This window comes from Entelurus aequoreus, linkage group LG08 (assembly GCF_033978785.1).
Source record: "Entelurus aequoreus isolate RoL-2023_Sb linkage group LG08, RoL_Eaeq_v1.1, whole genome shotgun sequence".
NCBI lineage: Eukaryota > Metazoa > Chordata > Actinopteri > Syngnathiformes > Syngnathidae > Entelurus > Entelurus aequoreus.
The window spans coordinates 40,180,178-40,206,713 of record NC_084738.1 but is presented as its reverse complement, the minus strand read 5'-3'; the positions used below and the strand labels follow the sequence as shown (position 1 = coordinate 40,206,713).

Below are 26,536 nucleotides of genomic sequence, written 5' to 3'. Positions count from 1 at the left end.
ATGTGCTTGAGTTTCGTTCCTCAGGGCAGCTGATGTCCTGCAATCTTTGGTGAGACTCCAGTTGCTGGACTTCATTCAACTGATTTGATTGACTTCTCAAGAAGTACTTATCAATGTGAGATCCCTGTTTTCCTTCTCTCATGCACCCTTTCTTTCCTTGATGTATTTTCAAGCACCGTGAAGATGTTATTTTCTTCCAACCACAGGAACAGACCTGGAGCCTTTTCTCCAATGTTGATGATAATGCTGTGCCTGGTTCTTGTTCAGTGCTAGTCTCTCCTCATAGTCATTTCCGTTCCTGGGTCTAAAACCATGGTATCCATCGATGAGTCATCTTCCGCCCCCACTCTCGCAGACTCTAGGGGTGTTCTCTCTTTAGTTGTGTCTGTAGCAATTGGTGGGTGTCTCCAAAATACTTATTGGATCCTGCCGACAAGGGTAGCTAGCCCATGCCTGCCCCGGTGGGGTCTCTTTCCTCCTGTCAGCTGTATTTCCAGCAGTCACATGGTCTTTCCCTTGTTGTCAGCCACTCTATTCACGGCAGTCACTGGATGACTCCAGGGTGAATGTTTCCAAATACACAGGACAGGATGTTAAAATCCAGAGTGCCACCTCCTACCTCCCGTGTTGAAGACTTAAAGACACTGACTTATTATCTGTGTTGCTGCAGGCTTGGCAGACGCATCATTAGGATTTTCAAGTGGGCTCCTACTCTCATGGACGTTTCGCTGACTGGGCCCACGACGCCTCAAGTAGGTTCAGCGGTGCATTCTGGCGTCCCAGAAGCACCCCCCTCTGCATCTGACCAGCCTCAGCATGAGTAATGATTTATATAGTTAAAAGTCATAGTTTATATAGTTTAAAGTCATATCTAACAATTGCGACAACTTTTTACTGTCAACTGAGTTTCGTTTTTCAATTATTTCTGCTGGTGGTGTGCCTCCGCATTTTTTCAACGCGAAAAATGTGCCTCGGCTCAAAAAAGGTTGAAAAACAGTGGATTAGAGAGTGGAGCCTATGATATTATGGGCCGCTAAGATGTATGTATGGATGGATATTTTAACAATTCATACAGTATGTATGAATGTTCTTGCTGCGATTCATTCACAGATGATATTGTTGTGTTTTTTTTAAATTTTTATTTATACTGTTGTATAATACATTTAAGAGAAAACGATCAAAAACCACTATAGACATTTTGTTTATTCTCTGCTGTACGTATGGTGTGATGGACATAAATTAAGGCTGCGGTAAGATTTAAAATATGTAAAATAATAATGCAATAAATCACCTGTTTGGCCTTGGACTTAGTGATTGTGTCGGAAAGTGGCTGCTTCTTCTCCTTGACGGCTGTTTTGGAAAACAACTCCACAAATTCCTCGAAGTCTACATCAGGCTCTTCTATTTTCTCCCACACGGACACAGTAGATATTTCCCTAAAAAATACAAGACAGATTAAATGTTAATCTTTTAAAAGCACATTGTCATTGTCATAGCAAGTGTCAGAGATTAGTTTGCAGTTTTGCTGCATTTTGGGACTATGTTAGCCCTCAACTGTCTCTCAAAAGCCGTTGGAGTGAGATGTGCCATTTCACGGCAAGTTTAGTTGGCCCACAACTCTATCTTGTAGGCAAAACTATTTTGTGTATTCAACTGATTTACAATTATGTATTATTTTGGCTCCCGCACACACACATTGTTATACAATATCTTGCAAATTAATTTTACATTGACTATAAACACTCTGAATGTTCAGTCATGTTTGGTTTTGTGTTTTAAAAAAACCCCATCCTAGTTATCATGTATTATTAAAATCCTTATATTTTTCAGTATGTTTTCTCAATACATGAAAAAATTACTTGAACCTGGGCTCTGTCGGGTTTGCGCTGCATTGCATGGTAAGGTCGTCATATGTATTTTGTTTTATGATATTTTTCTGAAAAAGATGTGCAGAACATATTTAGAGAGAAAAAAGTGCCATATTATAGTTTTATACATACTCAACGCTAAAATTAATGCAACATTTATGTGTTTGCTCTCATCTTTCAGAGAGCTGAACTTACAGAGCTCTACAGAAAAATATATTTCGATTTCGGTCTAAATCTGTGTTAATGAGTGTTTTTTCTTTTGCAAAAATTTCTGAATTGCCTTTGACGGCTTATGGTAGGAAACTAAAAAAAAATTAAAATAATAATAATTTAAGAGCTCTGGTGGACATTCCTGCAATAAGCATGCTTATTGCACACTTCCTCAACACTTGGAACATCAATGGCTTTGTGCTGCAAATTTGGAAATGCTCGGATCCTGCTCTAAGGGAATCTGGACCATATCATTATATTCAACAGTGTTTCATAATTTAGACTTAATGACATAGCAAAAGATAAATAAATTGTAGAAAAAACATACAAAAATGGTGCCCAGTCTTGCCCAATTTTCACACAATGTTCACATAGCAGAAAAAGTTAAATATCTTTTGAGTTTAGCTCATGAAAGATAAGATCAATCGGCTCATGGGTGGTGGTGAGGGTCAGCCGTTTTAAATTATTGGGTGTGACTGTGGCGGAGGACCTGTCCTGGGGCACACACATTGTCTCTGCAGCAGGGAAGACCCAACAACGCCTCTACTACCTGAGGAAGCTGGAGCACTTACATTCCCAGACCTTTGATGGTGAACTTTTACAACTGCGCCATCTAAAAGTGCTAAAAATCCTTAAAGTTAAGAAACTTATGCATTTTAGTGTGGTTTTCTAGCTCCAATAAAGCGGACTTACAGACACTCCATCGAGTGGTGAAAGCAGCAGGGAAAATCCTTGGAAGTGCTCTTTCAGAGATAAGTTCCATCTTCACCACTCGCTGTCTGAGAAGACAGCAGAACATCCTGTGTGACCGTCACCACCCTGTCCATCATCTGTTTCACCTGCTGCCCTCAGGCAGAAGGTACAGGTCCATACAGGCCCGAACAACAAGACTGTCGAACAATCTGTATCCTCAGGCTTTAAGGCTGCTGAACACCACCTTCCTTTGACCCCCTCTCATGGACAATAACCAGATCCACCAACAATAGCTCTGAATTGGATATGCATTGCTGCACCCCTGTCACCATCTTCATGTATCTGTTACAATGTTGCAAGGGCGTCAACAATTGCTAATTGTTAATCTGTTAAATGTTTACACTCGGTTATTTATGGGAATTTTGGGGTTTAGGAACTTGTAGCACTTTACATGGAACTATGCAGTGTTGATGCTCTCAACTTAATTTTGTTGTTCTTTGTGACAATGACAATACATTTAATTGAATTGAACTTATTTCAACCTCGCATGACTGGGCAGTAGATATGTGACGTAAGTGTTAGGGCGGGGACAACTGACATAACCAGGAAGTGTTCCGTAGGCTAGACTGTCCCAGGCTAGAACTCTTGCCAGGACCCACACTGGGTCCTTAAAAGGATGCAGCCCCCCGAATTGAGACACAGATTTTATGTCTAGAATCTGTCATTTTAACCGCGAGTCATTTGGTCAAAGTCTCTAAAGTACAACCCTGTTTTTGGCCTAAAAATAGCCAACGGACACCAAGATGGCTGACCTCCTGTTCATTTTCAGATATGGGTTCTTCAGAATTTTACGTGCATCCTAAACATCTCCAGGGATTTTTATGACAATACGTGACTCTGGGGCGAGAGGCTCAATTTTCCCAACATTAAAGGAGACAATTTTTTACGTTCAGTTTCGGCACCTCTAAAATACCTGATTAGACCCCTACCGGACATCTTGGCAAAATTTGGGGAGTTTTTGTGAATACTAAGGGCCTCAAAAAATGGAAAGTTCAAAGTGATAGAAGAAGAAGAATTAAAGTTGCAAGCAGCGTTGAACGGACCCTCGCCCCCCTTGCACCGCAGGATTCACACGTGAGAGCCAGCATGCATGACCTTTGCAGTCACGTCCAACTCCACACCCCAACCCGCCTTCAAAACTTTCAGGAAGATCGGAGCATGTGTAAGGAAAGTATGACTGTTATAATTTTTCACCACAAGGGGTCGATAAAGGTGCAGCAGTAATCATGCAGTTTTCCCACCCAGCACCTTGACCCTCCTTTAAAAATTCCAGGAAGATTGCAAAATGTGTAAGGATATTATTATTATTAATATTATAGTTTTTCACCACTAGAGGGCGATAACGACAACGCAGTAGTCAAGCAGTTAAGTCCTACCCAACACTCCAAACCGCCTTATAACGTTTCTGGAAAAGTGGTCATGTGGACAAAAATTATGACAGTTAATTTTTTCACCAGAAAGGGGCGATAAACGCACAGCAGTAGTTATAAAGTTGCTTCCCAACCAACACACGACTCGCCATCAAAACATTTGGGAAGTTCAAATCATGTGGAATGAAGTTATGACAGTTATAATTTTTCACCGCAAGGGGGCGATGGTAGTGTAGAAGTTTAAAGGGAGCTGCTCTTTTTTTTTTTTTTTACGATCATTATGAGAGACAAGAACAGTATTTTATTTTGTAGGATTTTAAAGATGATAAAATCGCTTAGAAGATGCGGTTAATGGGAGTCACCATTGTAGCCTTTAAAGTTATCTAAAACAACTTCATAACCCTTGATCGTTTTATATACACACTCCAAGGCTACACATAACATAGTAACAAACACTTTCATAACAATATGCAATATGTACAGTATTTACCGTATTTTGGTCATTTTAATCATTGCTGGGACTGACTTCTTCCATTTCCATAGTAGCGCACTTCTGACTTCTTGCAACAACTGTGCGTCCTACTTCTGGGAACAAACACAAGTGTTTTCTTCGCAATAGACAACAAAAACGACTATTTTCGGACAAATGAGGATTCACAACTTTAGAAGCTGAGTATACAGAGGATGAACTACTACTTCGAGAAGCCAGCACGAAGGAAGAATGAAACGTTGGAGCAGACGAAAGCCAAGAGAGCGAGGTTGGCGTGGCTCTAAGCTGTAAATATGAAACTTAAAGCCAAGCTAATTTGACATAAATGGAGTGCTTGCCCAAATAAACCGAAGAAAAAGTCCCCGGACAACTGAACCAAATACACAACTGTCCATCGAGTTAGCCACACTTTAAGATTTAATACACGCAGCACGTCACGTGTGTTGCTACAACTACAGTGCATATGCTGTCTGGCTAGCAGTGTACAAACAAAACATGAAATAATACTTTACAGATACTGTAATATGATTGTTCACGTTTTTCACTTAGTATCGATCAATCAATCAATGTTTATTTATATAGCCCTAAATCACAAGCGTCTCAAAGGACTTAGTAAGAGTGGTGTTTTTGATTGATTGATTGAGACTTTTATTAGTAGTTTGCACAGTGAAGTACATATTCCGTACAATTGACCACTAAATGGTAACACCCGAATAAGTTTTTCAACTTGTTTAAGTCGGTGTCTTTTTGCATTTTTTTTTGCATTACAAACTCAAACACGTTTCGTGCTGATGTAGAAGCGAGCTTTTCTCTTTCCGTAGCTAGCATTTAAGGCTAATACCGAAGTATGCCAAAGTGTTTACCCTAGAAAAAGAGTTCCTCAGTGTTCACTCTCACAATAACAATTTCGCTACAGCTTGGTTATTATACAGGTTACGGAACATAAATTAAGTATTGGTGACAGTTTTTGAATGCATTTTTAAATTGATATATAGGTAGGATGGATTGCTCCCATTAGCTGCAGTACTAGCCACCAAGAACGAGACGATTTTTACAAGTTAGAATGCAAAAAAACAAAACAAAAACACATTGTCTTCTTGTCTCTCATAATGATTGTGAATGATGGTCAAAATTCCAAAAAAGTGCAGTTCACCTTTAATGTCTTGGCATGATCAGACCCCGACCTTAATGCTATATGTCAGTTAAAAAGAAGATACGTTAATCTAAAGTACAGTAATGACAGTTTGATTGGTAATGGCGTTTGGCACCGCCCACTTCGAATGGCTATGAACAGTTACTGACCTATCAAGCACTTCAGCGTCGTCAACATCATTTCTACCAATTAGGATCAAGATCTGAGTTTGTAGAGCTGAGTTATTAACGTTTCGTGTTTTGTGGCGAACCATCAGATCAAAGTTTGGCGCTGTGCCACGCCTACATCTTATGGCGAAGGCAACATTTTGTTTGGAATTTATTATCAACTATATGTGAAATATCAATAATTTAAAACGCAACTCATTTGGTCAAAGGCTGTAAGAGCAGTTTGTTAAATTATTACCCCTTTTTTTTGCCAAAAAATGAGACACGAATATTAAGATGGCCGACTTTCTGTTCGTTTTTCCTGAGACTTTTATGTGTGTTTCATCATGATTGATGTCGCCTGCGATTTTTGTGTCGATTTGTGAAACTGGTAGGAGGGGCTGATTTTTTCAAATTTTAAAGGTGGGGCTTGAATTTTTTCGGTACCCCAAAAATATTACATTTTTCACCATACCCAACGCGGGTGCAAATATGGGGACTTTTTGTGCATCTCAAGGGCGTCCAAACATAAAGAAGAAAAAACACAGCAATTTTAATAGGACCCTTGGGGTGCTCTGCATTGCCCCTGCGGTGCTTGCTCCGCTGCTCGGGCCCTAATAATAAACAGAGCAGTTACAATAGGGGCCTTGCGGTGCTGCGCATCTTACCTGCAGTGCTTTAACCGCTACTGGAGCCCTAATAATAAACGGAGCAATTACAATAGGGCCCTTACGGTGCTGCGCATCTTACGTGCTTGCTCTGCTGCTGGGGCCCTAAAAATATTAAACATCTGCATTTCAATCGGGCCTTCGCAAGCTTTTTGCATGCTCGGGCTCCAATAATAATTATAATTAAAACAGCAATTTCAATAGGGCCCTTTCAGTGCTCTGCATCGCACCTGCGGTGTTTGCTTCGTTGCTCGGGCCCTAATGATAAACACAGCAATTTCAAAAGGGCCCTTGCGCTGTTCTGGATCACACCTGCAGTACTTGCTCCGCTGCTGGAGCCCTAATAATAAACCCAGGAATTTCAATAGGGCCCTTGCGGTGCTCTGCATCACACCTGCAATGTTTGTTTCATCAGTTCATGCTCATAGACATAGTCTTATACTTAGATTGGTCAGATATAGTCTAGCGGCTGGTGCCATGGGACCATAGGCGCCGATCTACATTTCTGCTAGTGGGTGCTCGGACGGGCGGTAAATCTGACGCTACTTTTCTGAGCATGCGCGGTTTTTGCTTGGTGATGAGAAAGAATGTTCCATCAATCCCACGTGGGTGCTCGGCATTGTTGTGGTATTGCTGTGTATTGTTTTGTTGGATTGATTACCGTATTTTCCGCACTGTAAGGCGTACCTAAAAACCTAAAATTTTCTCAAAAGATGACAGTGCGCCTTATAATCCGGTGCGCCTTATATATGGACCAATATTGAGCCACAACGGGTCTCGCAACTACGGGATGCACAACGTAACCCCAGCCTCTACTGTAGCGTCTATTCTATGCGTCTTATAATGCGGTGCGCCTTATATATGAACAAAGTTTTAAAATAGGCCATTCATTGAAGGTGCACCTTATAATCCGGTGCGCCTTATAGTGCGGAAAATGCGGTAATAAAAAAATAAAATAAAAAAAATAAAAATAAAATAAAATAAAATAAAATAGATTTTTTTAAAAATGAGAATCGATTCTGAATCACACAACATGAGAATCGCGATTAGAATTAAAATCTATTTTTTCCCACACCCCTAATGGGAAGCCATCTATGTCAAGGTTGAAAAACCATCCCTGAATAGAGGAAGTGTTCTGCGACACCACCTATCTCCCACATACATCACTCAACCATTCCTAAAATACTTGGCAATTTAGCCTCCAACAAACAGCATGAGTTAGAAACATGTGTGCCATTTGTTTAAAACTGAATTAAATGCTAACCTGGGGGATTCCAACTATTTTGGACTGGTAGTAGTCGATCTATAAGTGAACGTTCTGCCACACAATACCTCAAGGCTAACAAGGGGAAATTAAGCTTCAACTGTCATTGATTTTGACAGTAAGATTGCTTGTTTGCATCAAAACAGTTGTTTTTCTCACTACAATAGGGCGAAACCGTCCTTGCCCAGGCACACTCTTCTGGTTTAGGAGTATAAGTATTTGGGGTTTTTGCATCAGCCACTAGACTAGATCTGACCAATCTAAGTCTATGACCATGAACTGATTAAGTCTACTGAGGAATTGGCACCAGCCGCAAGACTAGATCTGACCAATCTAAGTCTAAGACTACATCTGATCAATCTAAATCTATGAGCATGAACTGATTAAGTCTACTGAGGAATTGGCACCAGCCGCTAGACTAGATCTGACCAATCTAAGTCTATGAGTATGAACTGTTGAAGCCTACTCGGATGAGAGGCGAAACATCTTCTAAGACAAACCAAACATTTCAGGAGCGATCGATTAAATGCCCTGAGATTACAATGACCTGGATGAATGAGAACATTCATAGACAAGGTTGATTGTAGGTTATGAATGGCATTCATTTTAAAGTAGCTAAAGGTGGCTTTTCCCGCTAAGAGTTTTGTAAATGCGCACAAAGCAGTAAGTCATGAGCGATGCCCATACTTTTCTATCGATGCAGCCATGTGATGTCATTACAATGCAACATGGCACGAAGGCGAAAGGTACCCAAGATATTGCTACATGAATAAGTGTGAATAAGCATGTGTCAAACATGTCTAAATAATCCCCATTAAACCCGTGATGAAACATAACACATGTACTTTTTTGTGTGTAGCTGTATTCTGGTCCAATACAGTGGCTTCATGGGTCTGGGAGGCTCCACTACTGCTTTTTTGGGTGGCTTCTCTTGAGTAAGGCCCAGAGTATACAGCTCCAACGGCAGAGGAGGAGGCAGGGACCCCCAAACTCCTGGAAGGGCTGGAGGAACCCAGGTTGCTCCCGGAGGAGGAGGGGGTGGGGGCGGCCCACAACCAAGTAGTGGATGTGCACCAGTTACACCGGGGAGCGGAGGAGGGGGCAGGGGTGGAATACCAGTACCAGGGAGAGGAGGAGGTGGAGGTGGAGCAACCCCACTAGGAAGAGGAGGCGGTGGGGGTGGAGCAACCCCACCAGGAAGAGGAGGCGGTGGGGGTGGAGCAGGACCACCAGGAAGAGGAGGCGGTGGGGGTGGAGCTACCCCACCAGGAAGAGGAGGCGGTGGGGGTGGAGCAGGACCACCAGGAAGAGGAGGCGGTGGGGGTGGAGTGGGTCCAACATGAGGAGGAGGTGGTGCGTGTGGAGCAATACCACCAGGAAGAGGAGGCGGTGGGGGTGGAGCAGGTCCATCAGGAAGAGGAGGAGGCGGGGGTGGGGCTGGTATTGACCCTACAAGTATTGGTGCTGTTGATTGTTCTGGTAAAGATAGAGTTGTCCCATCTGGTAAACGTTGGGGTTGCTCCTGACATGAACATTGTTTGATTGGGAACTGAAGGAAGCCATTTACTCCACTGGGTTCAATATAAGGCACTTTAAATTTGAAACTGTCACCCATCGGTGATGTTTGCACTGATTTAGCCTCTGCACAGCCCAGAGCCTGAGCTGCTTCAGTCTGAAGGTGAGCATCACAAACAGCCCTAAAAAGACATTCGTCTCCTCCACATTCCTTGTCTGTGTGAGTAGGTTTTAGGTCTGTGTCCTGAAGAGGAGGCTGCCGCTCCAACTCTGCAATCTTGGTCCTGAGGTCTTCAATGGTTTCCTCCAGCTGTTGGATAACACTCACATGTTTTTCCTTAAGTTTTACTGTTTTTAGTAAAACATCATCCTATAAATAAAAGAAAACAACTTTAATGGTAATCCGATGAAAACATATTGTTTAACAATACAATGTGATACAGTGCAGTGACTGAATAAAAGAGTGTAATCTTTCTTTAGGAACAACTCTGTAAAAGCCAGGTTGTGAGGCAAGTTCAACAGATTGAAAAATACAATAAGGTTATTTTACCAACCATCTATCTCATATATGCAAACCAGTGACGATCAAACCACTTCTCACCAAGTAAGAGTGTTTCTTCCTGACACATGGGACTTTTGATCTAATGTATATAATATTTAGAATGCATTAAATTTTAAAAATCCATCTGTCGTCATGTCTTTCATAATAATTGTGAATGATAGTCAAAATTCCAAAGAAAGTGCATTTCCCCTTTACGAGTGCATGCAGAGTCTCATCTCATCTCATCTCATCTCAGCTTCATTAAATTCAGCTATGTGAGAACTATAATCTCAAACATTAATGCCAGTTATTTACCCTCCATGTAACTTACCTGGCATTGTTGGTTGTCGTTTTGTTGCTGCCTCAAACCCAATCCTGTAGGATTTTCTGAAGAGATGGACACATTTTTTAAACAAATAAGCTCAGACTTGCACAAATCAGCACAAGTACAAATCAGAGGACTCCTGTTTGTGCAAATATCCAGAGGCAATGTGAAATATATCTCTATTGACTGAAAGGAAACTTTAGGTGTCTTAACAAAAATCTATTTTTACTTTTAACCAATGTCACTGTGACTAAGTAGGAGTTGATATTGCTTATTTTGCCACAAGCAGGGGCAGACAGTTTTATGATAGTACCACTACCTGCAATGCACATACTGATACTACATCTGAGATACAAAGCAAATAAAAGATTTGCCTTTCTACATTATTGGGTTGGGTTTGAGTCATTCAATGTTGGTGTACAGCTCACTTTAATTGTCCACTTAAATGCCAACTTTAAGTCAAATCAAGACACATGAATACAAACAAAGTTAAGGGATAGAAATTAATTAAAATAAGATGCAAATTGAACTACAATATTAATGCTGTTACCATATATGTTACCATATATATCTGAGTTATTGTGTAGAAATATGGGGAAACAACTACAAATGTGAGTTTCATTCACTAACGATGTTACAAAAAAGATCAATTAGAATAATACATAATGTTGGATATAGAGAACATACAAACCCTTTATTTATTGAATCACAAATATTGAAATACAACAATTTGGTGCATTTAAAAACAGCTAAAAAAAACAATATTCAAAGCAAACTATAACCTACGGAGCCCCTAAAGGGACATGGAGGGGAAAAAAAATGTAGCCAATACTTTTGCGAGATCTTACAAAAGTTTTTTTTCCTATGTCAGTAAACCGGAAGTAAAACAGACACAGCGATGGTGAACCGGAAGTGAAACAGACAAAGCGATGGAGGAGCCTACCCATCATCTGTGGGAGAAGTTTATTGTTTTATATTTTAGCATTGGCCTAACATATAAAGACATCAAATCGTATTATGGTCCCACAACAGAGCACAGATGATGGGTAGGCCCCCGCATGCTCCCGCTCCTTCATCGCTGTGTCTGTTTTACTTCCGGTTCACTGACATAGGAAAAAAACATCCATGTCCCTTTAGGGGCTCTGTAATAACCTGCTACCCAAGAATGTACAACAATTATTCTCGACAAAAGAAGATAAATATAACCTTAGAGGAAATTCTAACTTAAAACATTTGTATGCTTGTACAACACTTAAAACCTTTAGCATACCCGTATGTGGAAGTAAATTATGGAATAGATTAACCAAAGAAATCAAACAAAGCACAAACATGATATAGTTTAAGAGACTGTTCAAACTACAAGTGTTCACAAAGTGCACAGAACAAGAATTATGATGAACATCCGACCCCAAAAGGGACAAGCGGTAGAAAATGGATGGATGGATGGATCTTAAACCCTTTTTTTTCTTTTGAGATAAAGATTATTTATGTAGTTAATATTTGTTTACTTACTATGGTATACTATTTATTTATTGTTTATCGATTCACTGTTATGTTACAGAGAACAAGGAAATGGGATAAAATTGCTATAGTATGAAAAGGGGGAGGATTAAATAAGCTCAGCTTCTTCCTACTCCTTTTCGGACGTGCTGTAATGAAACAACTGGAACTGTGTGATGCATTACATTGTATTGTATGCATCGAAATAAACTGAAACTGAACTGAACTAAATATTATCTAATCATTTGGCACCATTATGCTTTCGGATCAACAATGGAGCTAATTGTGTATTTTTAAGAGACTACTTACAAAAATACATTAGGATTCAGACATCTCCTTCTGGAGCCACAAATACTGCCCTTAATGGTGCATGACTGACACCTGTTTCTACATTATTTTCATTTGAATTTAATCCAGAGCACAGATAATCAATTTACTCCAAAAATAACCTCAGATACTAATTAATATTCTTCAAATTTGGATGAAGCTGTCGACGCACATTTAGCGTATTGTTACAAAGCTTTTGTACATGTGTGAAAATGGGTCAATCTAACTTAAACCCTCCTATGTTTTTTAGTAGCCGTGATCGGCGTGGCACGCCCTATTCATGGTTCAAACCATCCAAGCTATGCCCCTTCTATTTTTGTTTGTTATTTAGACTTAGACTTCCTTTCATTGTCATTCAAACTTGAACAGATAAGAACGACATTTTGTTGCATAAGCTCGATGTAGTGCAGGATAAAAGAGCAATAAGGTGCAGATATAAATACATAGATTACTGTACAGATAAATATATTGCACTTTTTCATATGCATCCACATTTATGGATGTATATTATATTGTCTTTATATTCCAGCGAGTTAATCTGTTTTTGGGGGGGGATTGAGGGAATTAGTTTGATGCGTTCAAGAGTCTTATGGCCTGAGGGACGAAGCTGTTACAGAACCTGGAGGTTCTGTTCCGGAGTCTGCGGAACCTCTTTCTAGAGTACAGCAGTGAAAACAGTCCTTGGTTGGGGTGGGAGGAGTCTCTACAGATTTTCTGAGCCCTGGTCAGGCAGTGGCTTTTTGCGATTTCCCGGGTAGGAGGAAGATTACCAGCAGCACGGCAGCCATTGCATTTATTTTATTTTATTTAATTCACAAAGATCTCTGCTGATAGTAGGCATGCGCTGTGGGCATGCACGTGTGAACAAGAGCTGTGATTGACAACCATTACGGCCAATCAAAGCAGTGTTTCCTTTGACTCGTGCGGAAGTGTTTTATAAAGTTTATTGTAACAAATACAAACATTTATTTGTTCAGTCTGTTCTCTTAAACTACTAATGGTAAGATAAGCTTGCTGGTGGTGTTCTTGTTGTAATTTTGATGTTAAAAATCTGATTTTAGAGCAAGATGCAAACAGCCTTTTCTACTTTACACTTTGGTTTTCTTTTTACTGTTGCGGGCTTGAGAAATGACTGGATGACATTAAGACCACACACTCTATTGAGACATGCAGTGTTATGAGTCTTTAGATCAGTTTCTACTCCTCTTCTTTTTCCACTTTGAATTTGCTAATAATTGCGTAGATCAGGGGTAAGGAACCTATGGTTCGCGAGCCAGATGTGGCTCCTTTGATGACTGCATCTGGTTTGCAGATAAAGCTTCGCACCTCAAAACATTCTCATGCATTTTAATCCATCCATCCATTGTCTACCACTTGAGTTCAGACCAGGGTTAGGCTCCAGCTACCTACAAGGCTTGAGTCAATCACAGCTACACGTATTGACAATGTCAAGAAGTAAACGCCCCTCCTTTCAATCACATATTCAGCTCGATAGTTTATATTGGTAGCATGGCTCAGATGGTAGAACGACTGTCCAGTAACTTGAGGGTTGCAGCTTACGCCTTCATAGCCATTGGACAAGACACTCCAACAACCTTGCCTCGAGTGCAGTTCTCTCTTGTGTATACATGTGAATGAATGTTTGGTGGTGGTCCGAGAGGCCATTGGCGCAAATTGGCTGCCACGTTTGTGTCAGTGTACCCCTAGTGAGCTGTGGCTATTTAAGCACAGTGAATGTGTGAATGTGGTGTGAATTAATAATGGGTTCCCAGTGTCAAGCACTTTGAGTCCCTAGAAAAAAAGCGCTATATAAATGTAATCCATTATTACTATTGTGTAGATAAAACCCTTTTGAAAAAAATATGCCGAAAAGAAAAAACTATGACTAGTACCATACATTTCAGGATTAATGGACAAAGGAATTTGGCTTTTTGGAGAGAGCACGTTCTGCTGCGTGTCTACTATGCAATGATAACATTTCCTCAATAAAACGGTCAAATGTGATGAGGATTTCCTATTATTTCGCTTCGGGGCGGTGTGGCTTAGTTGGTAGAGCGGCCATGTCAGCAACTTAAGGGTTCCAGGTTCAATCCTCGCTTACGCCATATAGTCACCATATATGGTTGTGTCCGTGGGCAAGACACTTTACTCACCTGCTCCCAGTGCACCCACACTGGTTTAAATGTAGCTTAAAGATGTAGATATTGGGTTTCACTATGTAAAGTGCTTTGAGTCTCTTAAGCAGGGAAGCCCAAAGGGGAACCCAGGGACCATTTTGGCTACCAAATTTAATACACATTAATATTGACCTCTGTTTTTATCTTATTTATAATGCACTGCAGAAAAAAAATATATCGTAGATTGTTCTGTAAAAAAAACCTGGCAGCTCATTCACCAAAATTTTCAGACAAACAGTTGTAAAGTTTTTCAATTTACTGTAATTTTGGTGTAAACCCCCCAAAAATGTTACGATAAAATTCTGACTAAGGTGACTTTTTTTTTTTTTACTGTAAAATCTATAGATTTGTTTTACTGGCTAACTAGTTTCCATCTATTGAACCTGACTATCTCTACAACCCAGTGACGTGCAGTCAGGGGAGGCAGGTGAGGCGGTGCCTCACGTGCCATCATGGAAAGAAAAAAAAATGTAAAAAGAAAAAAAAAAAATTCAATTGTTATATGTATCCAGTGATTATACTATAAAGTCATTTTCCATTTAACTTCACCAGTTTTAGATTATTTTTATTCAAAATCGCTGAATTTTCACATTTGCCGTTCAAATACTGAGAAGAGATGGTGCTGTGATCAGCAGCCAGTTGAGGCGCCTCACTGAGTTGAGCCTCACATGGATTGCGCAATGACTCGGCTAACTGCTGGCCTGCTGTGCAGTGAGACCGTATTGCTACATTAATTATATTATACATTTCCATAGTTTAGTTAGCTGAGGTATATAATGTACAGTGTATTTTGTCAACAACTGTATGTGTGTAACGTATTTCTTGTGCTGAGCAATCATAAAATGGCTGCGAAGACGTACTGGCTGAGGCTCGCAGTAATCCCGCTTCCTGGTGGTTAATGCACACCCACCGTAGAATGCACCCCCTGACGGGAGTGTTATATCAACTAAAGCCCACACTTAAACTTTCCACGTGCAAGATTGAATCTATTTAAAAAAGTTATTTAATAAGAAGCCAAAAAGTGCAAAAACAATAATGTTCGTGTTGGAGGAGTTGTGAATGACTGCTAGGCCACAACATTAGGTACACCTGCAGACTGCACCCCGGATTTCATATTTCAGTCATTCACAACTCCTCCAACACGAACATTATTGTTTTTGCACTTTTTGAGATAGGCTCCAGCGCCCCCCGCGACCCCGAAGGGAATAAGCGGTAGAAAATGGATGGATGGATGGCTTCTTATTAAATAACTTTTTTAAATAGATACCTTCTGTATATCAGTATGTGGAATTAAATTATGGAATGGATTAAGCAAAGCAATCAAACAATGTACTAATATGATCCACTTCAAGAAACTCTTCAAACTTAAAGTGTTTACAAAGTACAAAGAAGAAGAATACTGAATTTACTTAATTCATCCATTCTTTCACTCTCAAAATAATCTTACTTATCTCATCATATGAAATGTAACTTACTTCAGCAATTATTATTATTATTAATTTTTTTACTGTGATTACTTATGGAGTATATTGTGAATAAATTGAGAACAGGAAGTGAACAAAAGTTTTAGCAACTGTTATGTAAAAGAAAAGGGGTAGGATTAAATAAGCTCTACTTCTTCCTACTCCTTTTCGAACATGTTGAAAAGAGAAACTGGAAATTGTCATGTATCATGTTGTATGCTTGCATGTTCGAAATAAACTCAAACTCAAACTCAATCTTGCACGTGGAAAGTTTAAGTGTGGGCTTTAGTTGATATAACACTCCCGTCAGGGGGTGCATTCTACGGCGGGGGTGCATTATCCAGCACAACAGCGGCGCATGGACTTCATTTATAAGTAAAGGTAAGACCAGAATAACGTTTTTTTTTATTAAATGTGCTTTTTTGTGTGCTACAGTTTGTATGTGTAAAGTTAAAGTACCAATGATTGTCACACACACACTAGGTGTAATGAAATTTGTCCTCTGCATTTGACCCATCCCCTTGTTCACCCCCTGGGAGGTGAGGGGAGCAGTGGGCAGCAGCGGCGCCGCGCCTGGGAATAATTTTTGGTGATTTAACCCCCAATTCCAACCCTTGATGCTGAGTGCCAAGCAGGGAAGAATGCTGGTATGAACTGCTGCCAATCAAATGGTGAATAAGATACTCTTTAGGGTTCATATGTTTGTAAATCTGACTGTGATGAAGTCAGTGCCTCACCAGCCATGAACCTCACCGCACGTCACTGCTACAACCTAATATTTTTATATGGCAAGATGATGTTAAATTCCTCACTTGTGGTGCTGTTGCATGGTTAAAATCGCTGTTAGGCCCGCGGACCATTGGCAGATTTTCCAAAAATTTGGGCACCCCTGCTCCAGAGAAAAACGCTATATAAATATAATTCACTTCACTTATATTTATCTTAAAAATGCATGCTTTTAGTTGTATTCAGTGTAAGAAAATATCATACGGCACTCACGGAAATACATTTTAAAATATTTAAGTTCATGGCTTTCTCAGCCATAAAAGTCCCCGACCCCTGGTGAGAGATTAACGAATGATGATGATTATTATGTTCACAACGTATTACACTTAAGCGATCCCATTATTTTCACTGCAGTATATTCACATAATACAACATGTCTGTATTATTTACCAAAACTGTTGGTCAAGAACATGTAATCTACTATGTACAAGTAGTTCTTGTCCTGATAATATCAAAGTACATTTTTTTTACCTGCTTTAAGTACTTACACATGTACATTAATAGTGTACATAATGTTTAAAGAGGTGTTTTTACCTGGATTTGTGGATCGGACTCCTGTCTGGTTTCCACTTGGCCTGGCTAACAGCCAGGGGTCTTTGGGGTTACCTGGTAGCCTCCCTTCAAGATGGTCAAGGGAAACGGGTGGCTGGTTAACAGCTGCCCATTTATACAGCCGGTTATGCTGAGGGAACACATTTATGGCAGTTAACAGTAATTCAACATAACATTTAACTCTTACAGTGCATTCCCCTTGTCATGTCTCCAGATGAGCAAAAACCATGTACATTTTATATACACTGATCAAATAAATCAGGGGAACATGTCAAGTGCATTCACTTGACATTAATTCACCAAAGGTACTCTTCTAGTACAGTTCGTCTTGTTAAATATGAGTCCACCAAACCCACCACCTTAGAGATGGATCTCGGTCTGCTTGTGTGACACCTGTGGTTAGTAGTCACAATTGTGTGAAGATCTGTCACATTCACGTCTTGTTTTGTTTCCTTAATTTGTGTTTATTACCTGTCAGTGCTCTTATTTTAGGTCCACTTCCTGCATGTGTCCCTGAGCGCTCGTTTCCCTCACTTGTCCCCGATTGGCAGCCTGGCACACCTGGTTGCAGTTGCCAATTGCATGTTCCCTGAATGTGCACTTCCCAGTTTCACTTTTTTCTTTTGACATTAAAGTCATGTTTACTTGCGCTGCGCCTGCCTTCTCTGCATCTTGGGGTTCAAGAACCCACAGAACCGGACAAATTGTTTTGTACATTGAATTTATAGTTTGAGCATAATACCTTTTTTTTTTATGTATTTCCATATGTGCAGGGCTTTTCCCACATTTTGTTATTTTGTAGCCTCATTCCAAAATGGAATACATTCACTTTTTTCCTTAAAATTCTACAGAAAATACCTCATAATGACAATGTGATTATTATTATTTTTTTAATGTAGCACATTTATTAAGAATAAAAAAACACATGTATGTAAGTATTCACAGCATACTTTGTTGATGCACTTTTGGCTGTAATTTCAGCCTTGAGACATTTTGAAAACGATGCCACAAGCTCGGCACACCTATCTTTGGGCAGTTTCACTCATTCCTCTTTGCAGCACCCCTCAAGCTCCATCAGATTGGATGGGAAGTGTTGGTTTTCATCCAGAATGTCTCTGTAGATTGCTGCATTCACCTTTCCCTCTCTCCGGACTAGTCTCCCAGTTCCTGCTGCTGAAAATCATCCACATGGCATGATGCTGCCACAATCATGCTTCACTGTAAGGATGGTATTGGCCTGATTATGCCTGGCATTCATGCCAAAGCGTTCAAGCATTGTTTCACCAGACAAGAGAATGTTGTTTCTCATGGTCTTTTAGTTACATTTTGGCAAACATTTTACTAAGAAATGGCTTCTCTTTTTAGTGATTCTGGGTCAGGGACAGCCAACGAAGAAAAGCAATCAAGTACTTTGTGTCTTATTTTTACTCTTCCAAAACAGGTTGGTAAAGTGTGGTAATATCTACACATTATCCCCAAGCAACTACATTGCAACCGGAAAGTATTCACTGCGCTTCACTTTTTCTACAATTTGTTATGTTACTGCCATATTCCAAAATGGAATAAACTCATGTCTTAAAAATTCTACACAAACTATATCGTAATGACAATGTGAAGCAGTTGTTTATTACATTTTTTAGCAAATTTATTACTAATAAAAAATTAAGAAATCACATGTACATTAGTATTCATAGCCTTTGCTCAATACTTTGTGATGCACCTTTGGCAGCAATTACACCCTCAAGTCTTTTTGAATACAATGCCACAAGCTTGACACGCCAATATTTTCCTCCTTGTAGCACCTCTCAAGCGCCATCACGTTGAATGTCAAGCAGCCATTTTCAGACTTTTCCAGAGATGATCAAACGGATCCAAGTCTGGGCTCTGGCTGGGCCACTCAAGGACATTTACAGAGTTTTCCTGAAGCTCTTCCTTTGATATATTGGCTGTGTGCTTAGGGTCATTATCCTGCTGAAAGATGAACCTTCGCCCTAGCGCTCTGGAGCAGGTTTTCATTCAGGGTGTCTCTGTACATTCCTAAATTCATCTTTCCCTGACTAGTCTCCCAGTTCCTGCCCTGAAAACCATCCCCACAGCCTGATGCTGTCACCACCATGTTTCACTGTAGGGATGGTATTGGCCTGGTGATGAGCGGTGCCTGGTTTCCTCCACACATGATGCTTGGCATTCACACCAAAGAGTTCAATCTTTGTCTCATCAGACCAGAGAATTTAGTTTCTCATGGTCTGAGAGTCTTTCAGGTGGATTTTGGCAAACCTTTTACTATAAAACGGCTTGCGTCTGGCCACTTTACCATACTGGCCTGATTAGTGGTTCGCTGTAGGGATAGTTGTCCTTCTAGAAAGTTCTCTTCTCTCCACATAGGACTCCGCCAGGACTGCCCTTTGTCACTGATTTTTTATATAACTTTTATAGACAAAATTACTAGGCGTGGAGGGGATCCGGTTTGGTAGCTGCAGGATGAAATTATGTGTTCCTGCTAGCTTCATCTGGCCAGGATCTTCAGCTCTCACTCGATCGGTTTGCAGCCAAGTGTGAAGCGACTGGAAGATAATCAGCGTCTGCAAGTCCGAGTCCATGGTTCTCGCCCGTAAGAGGGTGGGGAGCCATCTCCGGATTGGGGAGGAGATCTTGCCCCAAGTGGAGGAGTTCAAGTACCTCTAAGTTTTGTTCACTAGTAGGGCAAGAGTGGATTTTGAGCTCAACAGGCGGATCGGTGCAGCATCTGCAGTGATGCGGACCCTGTATCGATCCATCGTGGTGAAGAAGGAGCTGAGACGAAAGGCAAAGCTCCCAATTTACCAGTCAATCTACGTTCTTACCTATGGTCATTAGATTTGGGTTGTAACAGAAAGGACAAGATTATGGGTAAAAGTGGTTGAAATTAGTTTCCTCTGCATGGGGCTCTCCCTTAAATATAGGGTGAGAAGCTCTGTCATTCGGGAGGAGCTCAGAGTAAAGCCACTGCTCCTCTACATCGAGACAAGACAGATGAGGTAGTTTGGGCATCAGTTCAGGATGCCTACTAGATGTCTCACTGGGGAGGTGTTTAGGGCATGTTCGACCAGTAGAAGGCTACAGGGAAGACCCAGGACACATTGGGAATACTATATTCCCTAGGTGGCCAAGGAACGCCTCGGGATCTGTATGAAGTGGCTAATGAGAGGGAAGTCTTGGCTTCTCTGCTTAGGCTGCTGCCCCCACGACCCAACCTCAGATCAGCGGAAGAGGATGCATGGATGAATGGAAACTTGATCAGATGAAGATATTTTCATGTGTTGTAGAAAGCTGGTTTAGAGCTGATATATTTTAGAAATCAGACCAATTTAGTGCTGGGAAACGTACTGATTATCAAGAAACAGGGGGATGAGCAATATTGACAAAAAGGGCCAGTGCTTAGGGTCAGGTGGTCCCTTGAGTGAATTAGGTGATGCTGGCTGTGCACGAGGTATTGGACCAACAGTGTGGTGAAACACATTTTTGGGTTTTTAAAAAAGAGAGGAAATGCCAAATAGGAAAGTAATGAAACTCAAGCAACACCCATTCGTTACTTGTCAGGAGTAAGAGGAGTTAAGGCAACATTATAAAGATAAACTGACAATGAGGCTTTGGGCAGGTGGAGCTTTGAGATGAGTACACAAAAAAAAATTCCAGTGAAAGGTGGAATATATTTTAGATTAGACTAAAGTGCACAATGTGTGCATTGTGTGCCTGATCACTTTTTAAAATATTTACCAATGGTAAATATGTATACTCATGAGCAAGAATGAAAATGTAGCTACTTACATCAAACTTGGTTGCTCCAGTACAGGTGATGTGTGCAGTACTGCCTTCAAGCTGCTGTCTGAAGCAATCAGTAAAAGGCAAAAGAAGACCCATGGCTAAGATTCTGGAGCAGAGCCTCTCAGCTTCCTGTGGCTCCTCTTGCTGCTGTTCCATGAAGAGTTTCTCCAGGAGGGTTCTACCTGGGCATCCAGAAACCAGAGGAAAAATGTGTTACTGGTTTACCATTGAGCTGAAGTCACACATTTGGGGTATTTGACTTTCATTTGGAATATGTTGTCTTTGGCATGTCTTTTACATGACATTTAAAAATGTATAGTACAAATGTTGCAAGCTTTTGATTTCGATCCATATTGTGTACTGCAAGAGGAGGCTTAAGCCCTGCCTCAAAACCTAAATCCACAGAATTCTAGAAAAGGCAGCTTCTGAACAGGCATATGGATACAAATAATCGTATCTGGACTATTATAAAATAATATTATTTTGACATTAATTTCACTGCAGGGGAGCATTATGTTAAATGGCCACAGTCACAACCTACATGTATAGACAGTATATAGTCAAGGTTTCTTTGTCTTATGTGGTTTATCCGTTATACAGTGCTCAATACCGAGGTAGAGCGGAATATACGTTAGCAGGTTTCCTTGCTCTTCAGGGGAGCAGGGAAACCTGCGAAACAGGCTTGTAGGGATGAAATAGTTTCTGTGTTTTTTCCTGACCTAACGTATATATACATACATTTATATATATATATATATATATATATATATATATATATATATATATATATATATATATATATATATATATATATATATATATATATATATATATATATATATATACATATATATATATATATATGAATGTATGTATATATACGTATATATACATATAAACATGTACATACTGTATATACATATATACCAGGGGTCGGCAACCTTTACCACTCAAAGAGCCATTTTGGCAAGTTTCACAAATTAAAGAAAATAATGGGAGCCACAAAAAAATGTTTTAAATTTAAAATGAAAATCATGCATACAAAGCTTAAATTGCTTTGTGCTATGTTAACCAGGGGTCTCAGACACACGCACCGGCACGCACCTTAATATGGAAATTCAATGTTAGTGCGGCCCGCCAGTTTTGAATGAATGGCGCTTGATAGCGTCATACTTGCCAACCCCCTTATTATTTCCGGGAGACTCCCGAAATTCAGGGCGTGATGGCGTATCGATATATCGATACTCACACGCTACTCATTTGGCATCACTTTTCTGAAAAAAGTATCGATATAAACCAAAAAACGGCGTGTGGGGGGTGCAAGCATCACTTTCAGGTGTTTTTCATTACTTACTTAACTTACTATGTGCTGGGACACCCCTGTACCTGGCAGGGTATAGAGCTGGCCCAGTCACGTGACAGGAGACAGCGAATGAGCGTCGTCAACGTGCAACACACACACAGCCAGCCGACAGCGATGTTACTTTTCCTGAACAGCAATCTGAGACATCAGTAAAGTGTGACGTGTGACGACATATCTCGAGTACACTAAAGGTGTGATGGTGTCAGACATTTTTGTAGATAATTTTTCCAAGTTCATTTTCTCAAGGAACTGTCTTTCGTATGCAGGTTTATAGGACAAGGAAATCCTAGTTTATTGTGATAAGGTAATTATTGACTTTGCTTCAGACAAGTGTTATAAGTTTACTTCCACAAAGAGGTTTGAAACATAATATTGTTATGAATAAATGTTTTTTTTAAGATTTTTCTACCAATACTTTTTTTTTGAGGAATAAGAAAAGTGAAAATGCGTATATTTTTGTTTATATTTAATTAATTTTTCATATTTATGTTATTTATTTTAATTTTACTTTTATTATATATTGACCATAATGAATGTGGTATAAATGGTCTGTAATTGTCTTGTGATTTGTCTTAAATAATAACAATAGTAATAATATTTTTGACTGACAAAAATTGCCAATAAGAAATTAATGGTATCTGTATCGGTATCGATGAAAATGCAAGAAAAAGTATCAGTATCGTATCAAATCCTAAAGGTGTGGTATCGCCCATCCCTAACAGCAAGGCGTACTACTTCAACAGCCACACAGCTTACACTGACGGTAGCCGTACAAAAACAACTTCAACACTGTTACGTTACAAATATGCGCCACACTTTGAACCCACACCAAAAAAGAATGACAAACACATTTCTGGAGAACATCTGCACTGTAACATAACATAAACACAACACAACAAATACCCAGAATCCCATGCAGCCCTAACTCTTCCGCTCAACCGACGCACGGAGGGGGGGAGGGTTGATGTGTGGGGGGGTTTGGTGGTAGCGGGGGTGTATAATCTAGAACGGAAGAGTTAGGGCTGCATGGGATTCTGGGTATTGGTTGTGTTGTGTTACACTACCGTCAGTGTAAGCTGTGTGGCTGATGAGTAAGTATGCTTTGCTGTCTCCTACGTGTTCAAATAGAAGCTACATACAACATGTGGCCGGGCTGGCACGCTGTTTGTAAATGCTATAGAGGACAATTACTGCAGTGCATTTAGGGCACGCCCTTTATCTAGTAATTAGAGTGAAAATATGATTATAATTGCCCTTGGAGTTTTCATAGAGAAGCACTGAGATCCACAAGTCTCCTGGGAAAATCGGAGGGTCGGCAAGTATGCAGCTGAGCCGCATCAGAGTGGTCAAAGAGCCGCATGCGGCTCTGGAGCCGCGGGTTGCCGACCCCTGATATATACATATACATATACATACATATATATATATATATATATATATATATATATATATTTTTTTTTTTTTCACAGGCAATTGACGCAAATGGGGGGAACTTTGCTGCAGTTCACTTGCTACTGATAAACCACAAGCAAGCAGAAATGAACAAAAGAAAGTATACCTATTGGAAATATCAGGTTCAAAGCCATGGCAAGTTGCTCTCCCGACAAGAAAGGACTACTTCGGTGTTCAGATTACGATTAAGGCGCAGTAATAACATACCATTTAGATTGTTACTGTGACTGCTTCAGTAAGTAAGATGACATAAAAGCCCAACAGAATTGAAAGACGGTCAGCAGGATGTCGAAAGGACACTTTTTTTTTATTGCAAACAGTGGATCCGACATTAAAACATGTCAAGACACTTTCTCAAAACAATCACACACTTTATAATAAAAGCGCTACGCTATACATCCGGTTTAACTACATTTAGGGTTTCTCCTTAATTATACGGCTTCATATTAGCCGCCACACCTAGCAAAATAAAGTAATATAATGTTTTGTGGTGTCTAGAAGAAAACAAACAAAGTCTAACGCTCCTTTTAGATTGTATTGCCAATTTTATGATAACGACCGGCCCAATTCCAACAAGTATTTCCTCCATGCACACACGTCTGTTTCCGTGATTCACTCTTAGACACACAACACTTCTTCATTCTCTGCCGACACAGTGTGTTCACAGACCATGCGAAAAATGACCACGATAACACACTAACATACATATTAACACCAGCTGGTAGGTACAGTATGAATGGCTATATATAGTTTATTATTTGTGCGCTATCGAGTAACGATGCACCAAATATTTGGGTGGAAAAAGACGTATTTTAATCACCAGAACAGTACTCCGGAAACCGATGTTGTGATGACGTACGTTATACGCACTGGGTTGTCTGTAACAGAGGCAGCGTGTCCGCGCTGTGGATGTACCTTAATAAATTTGAGATATACCTGCGGACAGCCATCGTCACAATTTCAGATGACAATACAGAAAGGTTCCCAGTAGGGCTGGGCGATATGGCCTTTTATTAATATCTCTATATTTTTAGGCTATGTCACGATACACGATATATATCTCCCGTCTTGTGCCTCGACGGGATCACCACCTTATCGTGTTGAGGCACTTTGCGCGTCTCCATGACCCCTAGAGCTATGTTGGCTGGAGTCTCGCACTCCTGGCAGGGTCACCCAAGCCGAACAGGTCGAAGGGTAGAGACCAGACTAAGAGTGATCCCAAACCACGAGACCTCAACGGCAGAGCAGGCGGAGGGCGGTGGGTGTGAGAACCACCACAACGCCTGCGAAGGCGGCAGAAGGCACCCCACAGCCATGTGGGTTAAACCGGGAGGCAGTATGGCTACGGGAGTAAACCCTTAATGATAAATCTGTGCTCCGGGGACACACATATGGGCAGGTTTCCAGCAGACTGGATCTCTGGCTGACTGGATCTCTGGCAGTCCCCTGCAACTGCACTCACCTGAAGGTCGTCTCGAGTTTCTCTCGTGCCACTGGAATATGGTGGGTGTGGCCAAGATTGTGGGGGAAGGAACTGCGTGCACCATCCCTCACACAAATACACTCTTTGCGCAGGCTTCAGCTTCTTCCGAAAAGTCCTCTGGCGACAGGATAAAGCGACGGGGGCTGGTCAAGGATGTGACTGGAAGCTCCTAGCTTGAATCCTGCACAGATGCTGCATGGGTGTGATGGTCGTTGTGAAGATTGGGATCAGGAACATGATCTTCCTTCGGCAGCTGCCCATGTGACTGAGCAGCCCTATCTAGGGTCCGCACTGCTCACCCCAAATTGGGGAAGGGTCTGGAAAAGGTGACCCAAAAAATGTTTGTTTCTCACACCTGGGTGGCAAACCGCAGCCACCAAGGCATCCCCTACTGCGGTCGAAAACATAACAAAGCTAAGCATATGACTATACACCTGGCTACCTGGAATGTCTGCACCCTCCTCGACACGCAGGATGGGACGGAGAGACCTCATAGACGGACGGCGCTCATTGCACATGAGCTCAAGAGATACAATGTCGACATCGCAGCACTCCGCGAAACTCGGTTGTCGGGTGAAGACTCCCTGACAGAAGTCGGTGAAGGCTATACCTTCTTCTGGAAGGGTCTCCCGGAAGGCGAACGTAGGCTCCATGGAGTTGGCTTTGCTGTAAAAAGCAAACTACTCAATAACATCCCAGAGTCCACCCAAGGCATCAGTGAGCGGCTCATGACCTGGCGTATCCCCCTGGTGAAAGGCCGGTTTGCTACGCTACTCAGTGCGTATGCCCCTACCCTGGATGCTGATTGTAACATCAAAGATGCCTTCTACGAGTCTCTTGCGGCTGCCCTATCCAGAGTCCCTAGGTCCGATAAGCTTGTCCTCATGGGTGACTTCAATGCCCGAGTTGGCACAGATGCCCAGCTCTGGACTAAAATAATCGGGCCTCATGGATCTGGGAAAATAAACAACAACGGCATTCGACTCCTCTCTCTGTGCTCTGAGCACCAACTTCTCATCACTAACACAATTGTTCAGTTAAAAAATAAATACATAACATCTTGGATGCACCCACGGTCCAAACATTGGCACCTGCTGGACTATATAATTACACGGCAAAAAGATCGACAAGAAGTCTGCATAACCAGGGCCTTACGTGGGGCTGAATGCTGGACTGACCACCGGCTGATCAGATCCAAGCTGAGGATGAAAATCCGACGCCCGCACAAGAAACAGCAGCCAAGAAAGCGACTGAACTGCAGGGCCCTGGATTCTCCAGAGTATACATCTCACTACCGCAGCAAGCTGGCTACAGGGCTTTCCACCT

At 41.0% G+C, this 26,536-nt stretch overlaps 1 protein-coding gene across 2 annotated transcripts in view; it reads right to left on the bottom strand.

The window, feature by feature from the left end:
- LOC133655874 (formin-2-like) overlaps positions 1 to 26,536 on the bottom strand; it is an 82,744-nt gene that overhangs the window by 30,444 nt on the left and 25,764 nt on the right. For both annotated transcript variants that reach the window (XM_062056470.1, XM_062056471.1), the window contains exons 3-7: positions 20,916 to 21,094; positions 17,091 to 17,238; positions 10,310 to 10,365; positions 8,768 to 9,807; positions 1,292 to 1,436 (exon numbers count right to left, since the gene is read on the bottom strand). In XM_062056470.1, the coding sequence (XP_061912454.1) occupies positions 1,292 to 1,436; positions 8,768 to 9,807; positions 10,310 to 10,365; positions 17,091 to 17,238; positions 20,916 to 21,094 (1,568 nt within the window). The remainder of the gene's footprint in view (positions 1 to 1,291; positions 1,437 to 8,767; positions 9,808 to 10,309; positions 10,366 to 17,090; positions 17,239 to 20,915; positions 21,095 to 26,536) is intronic.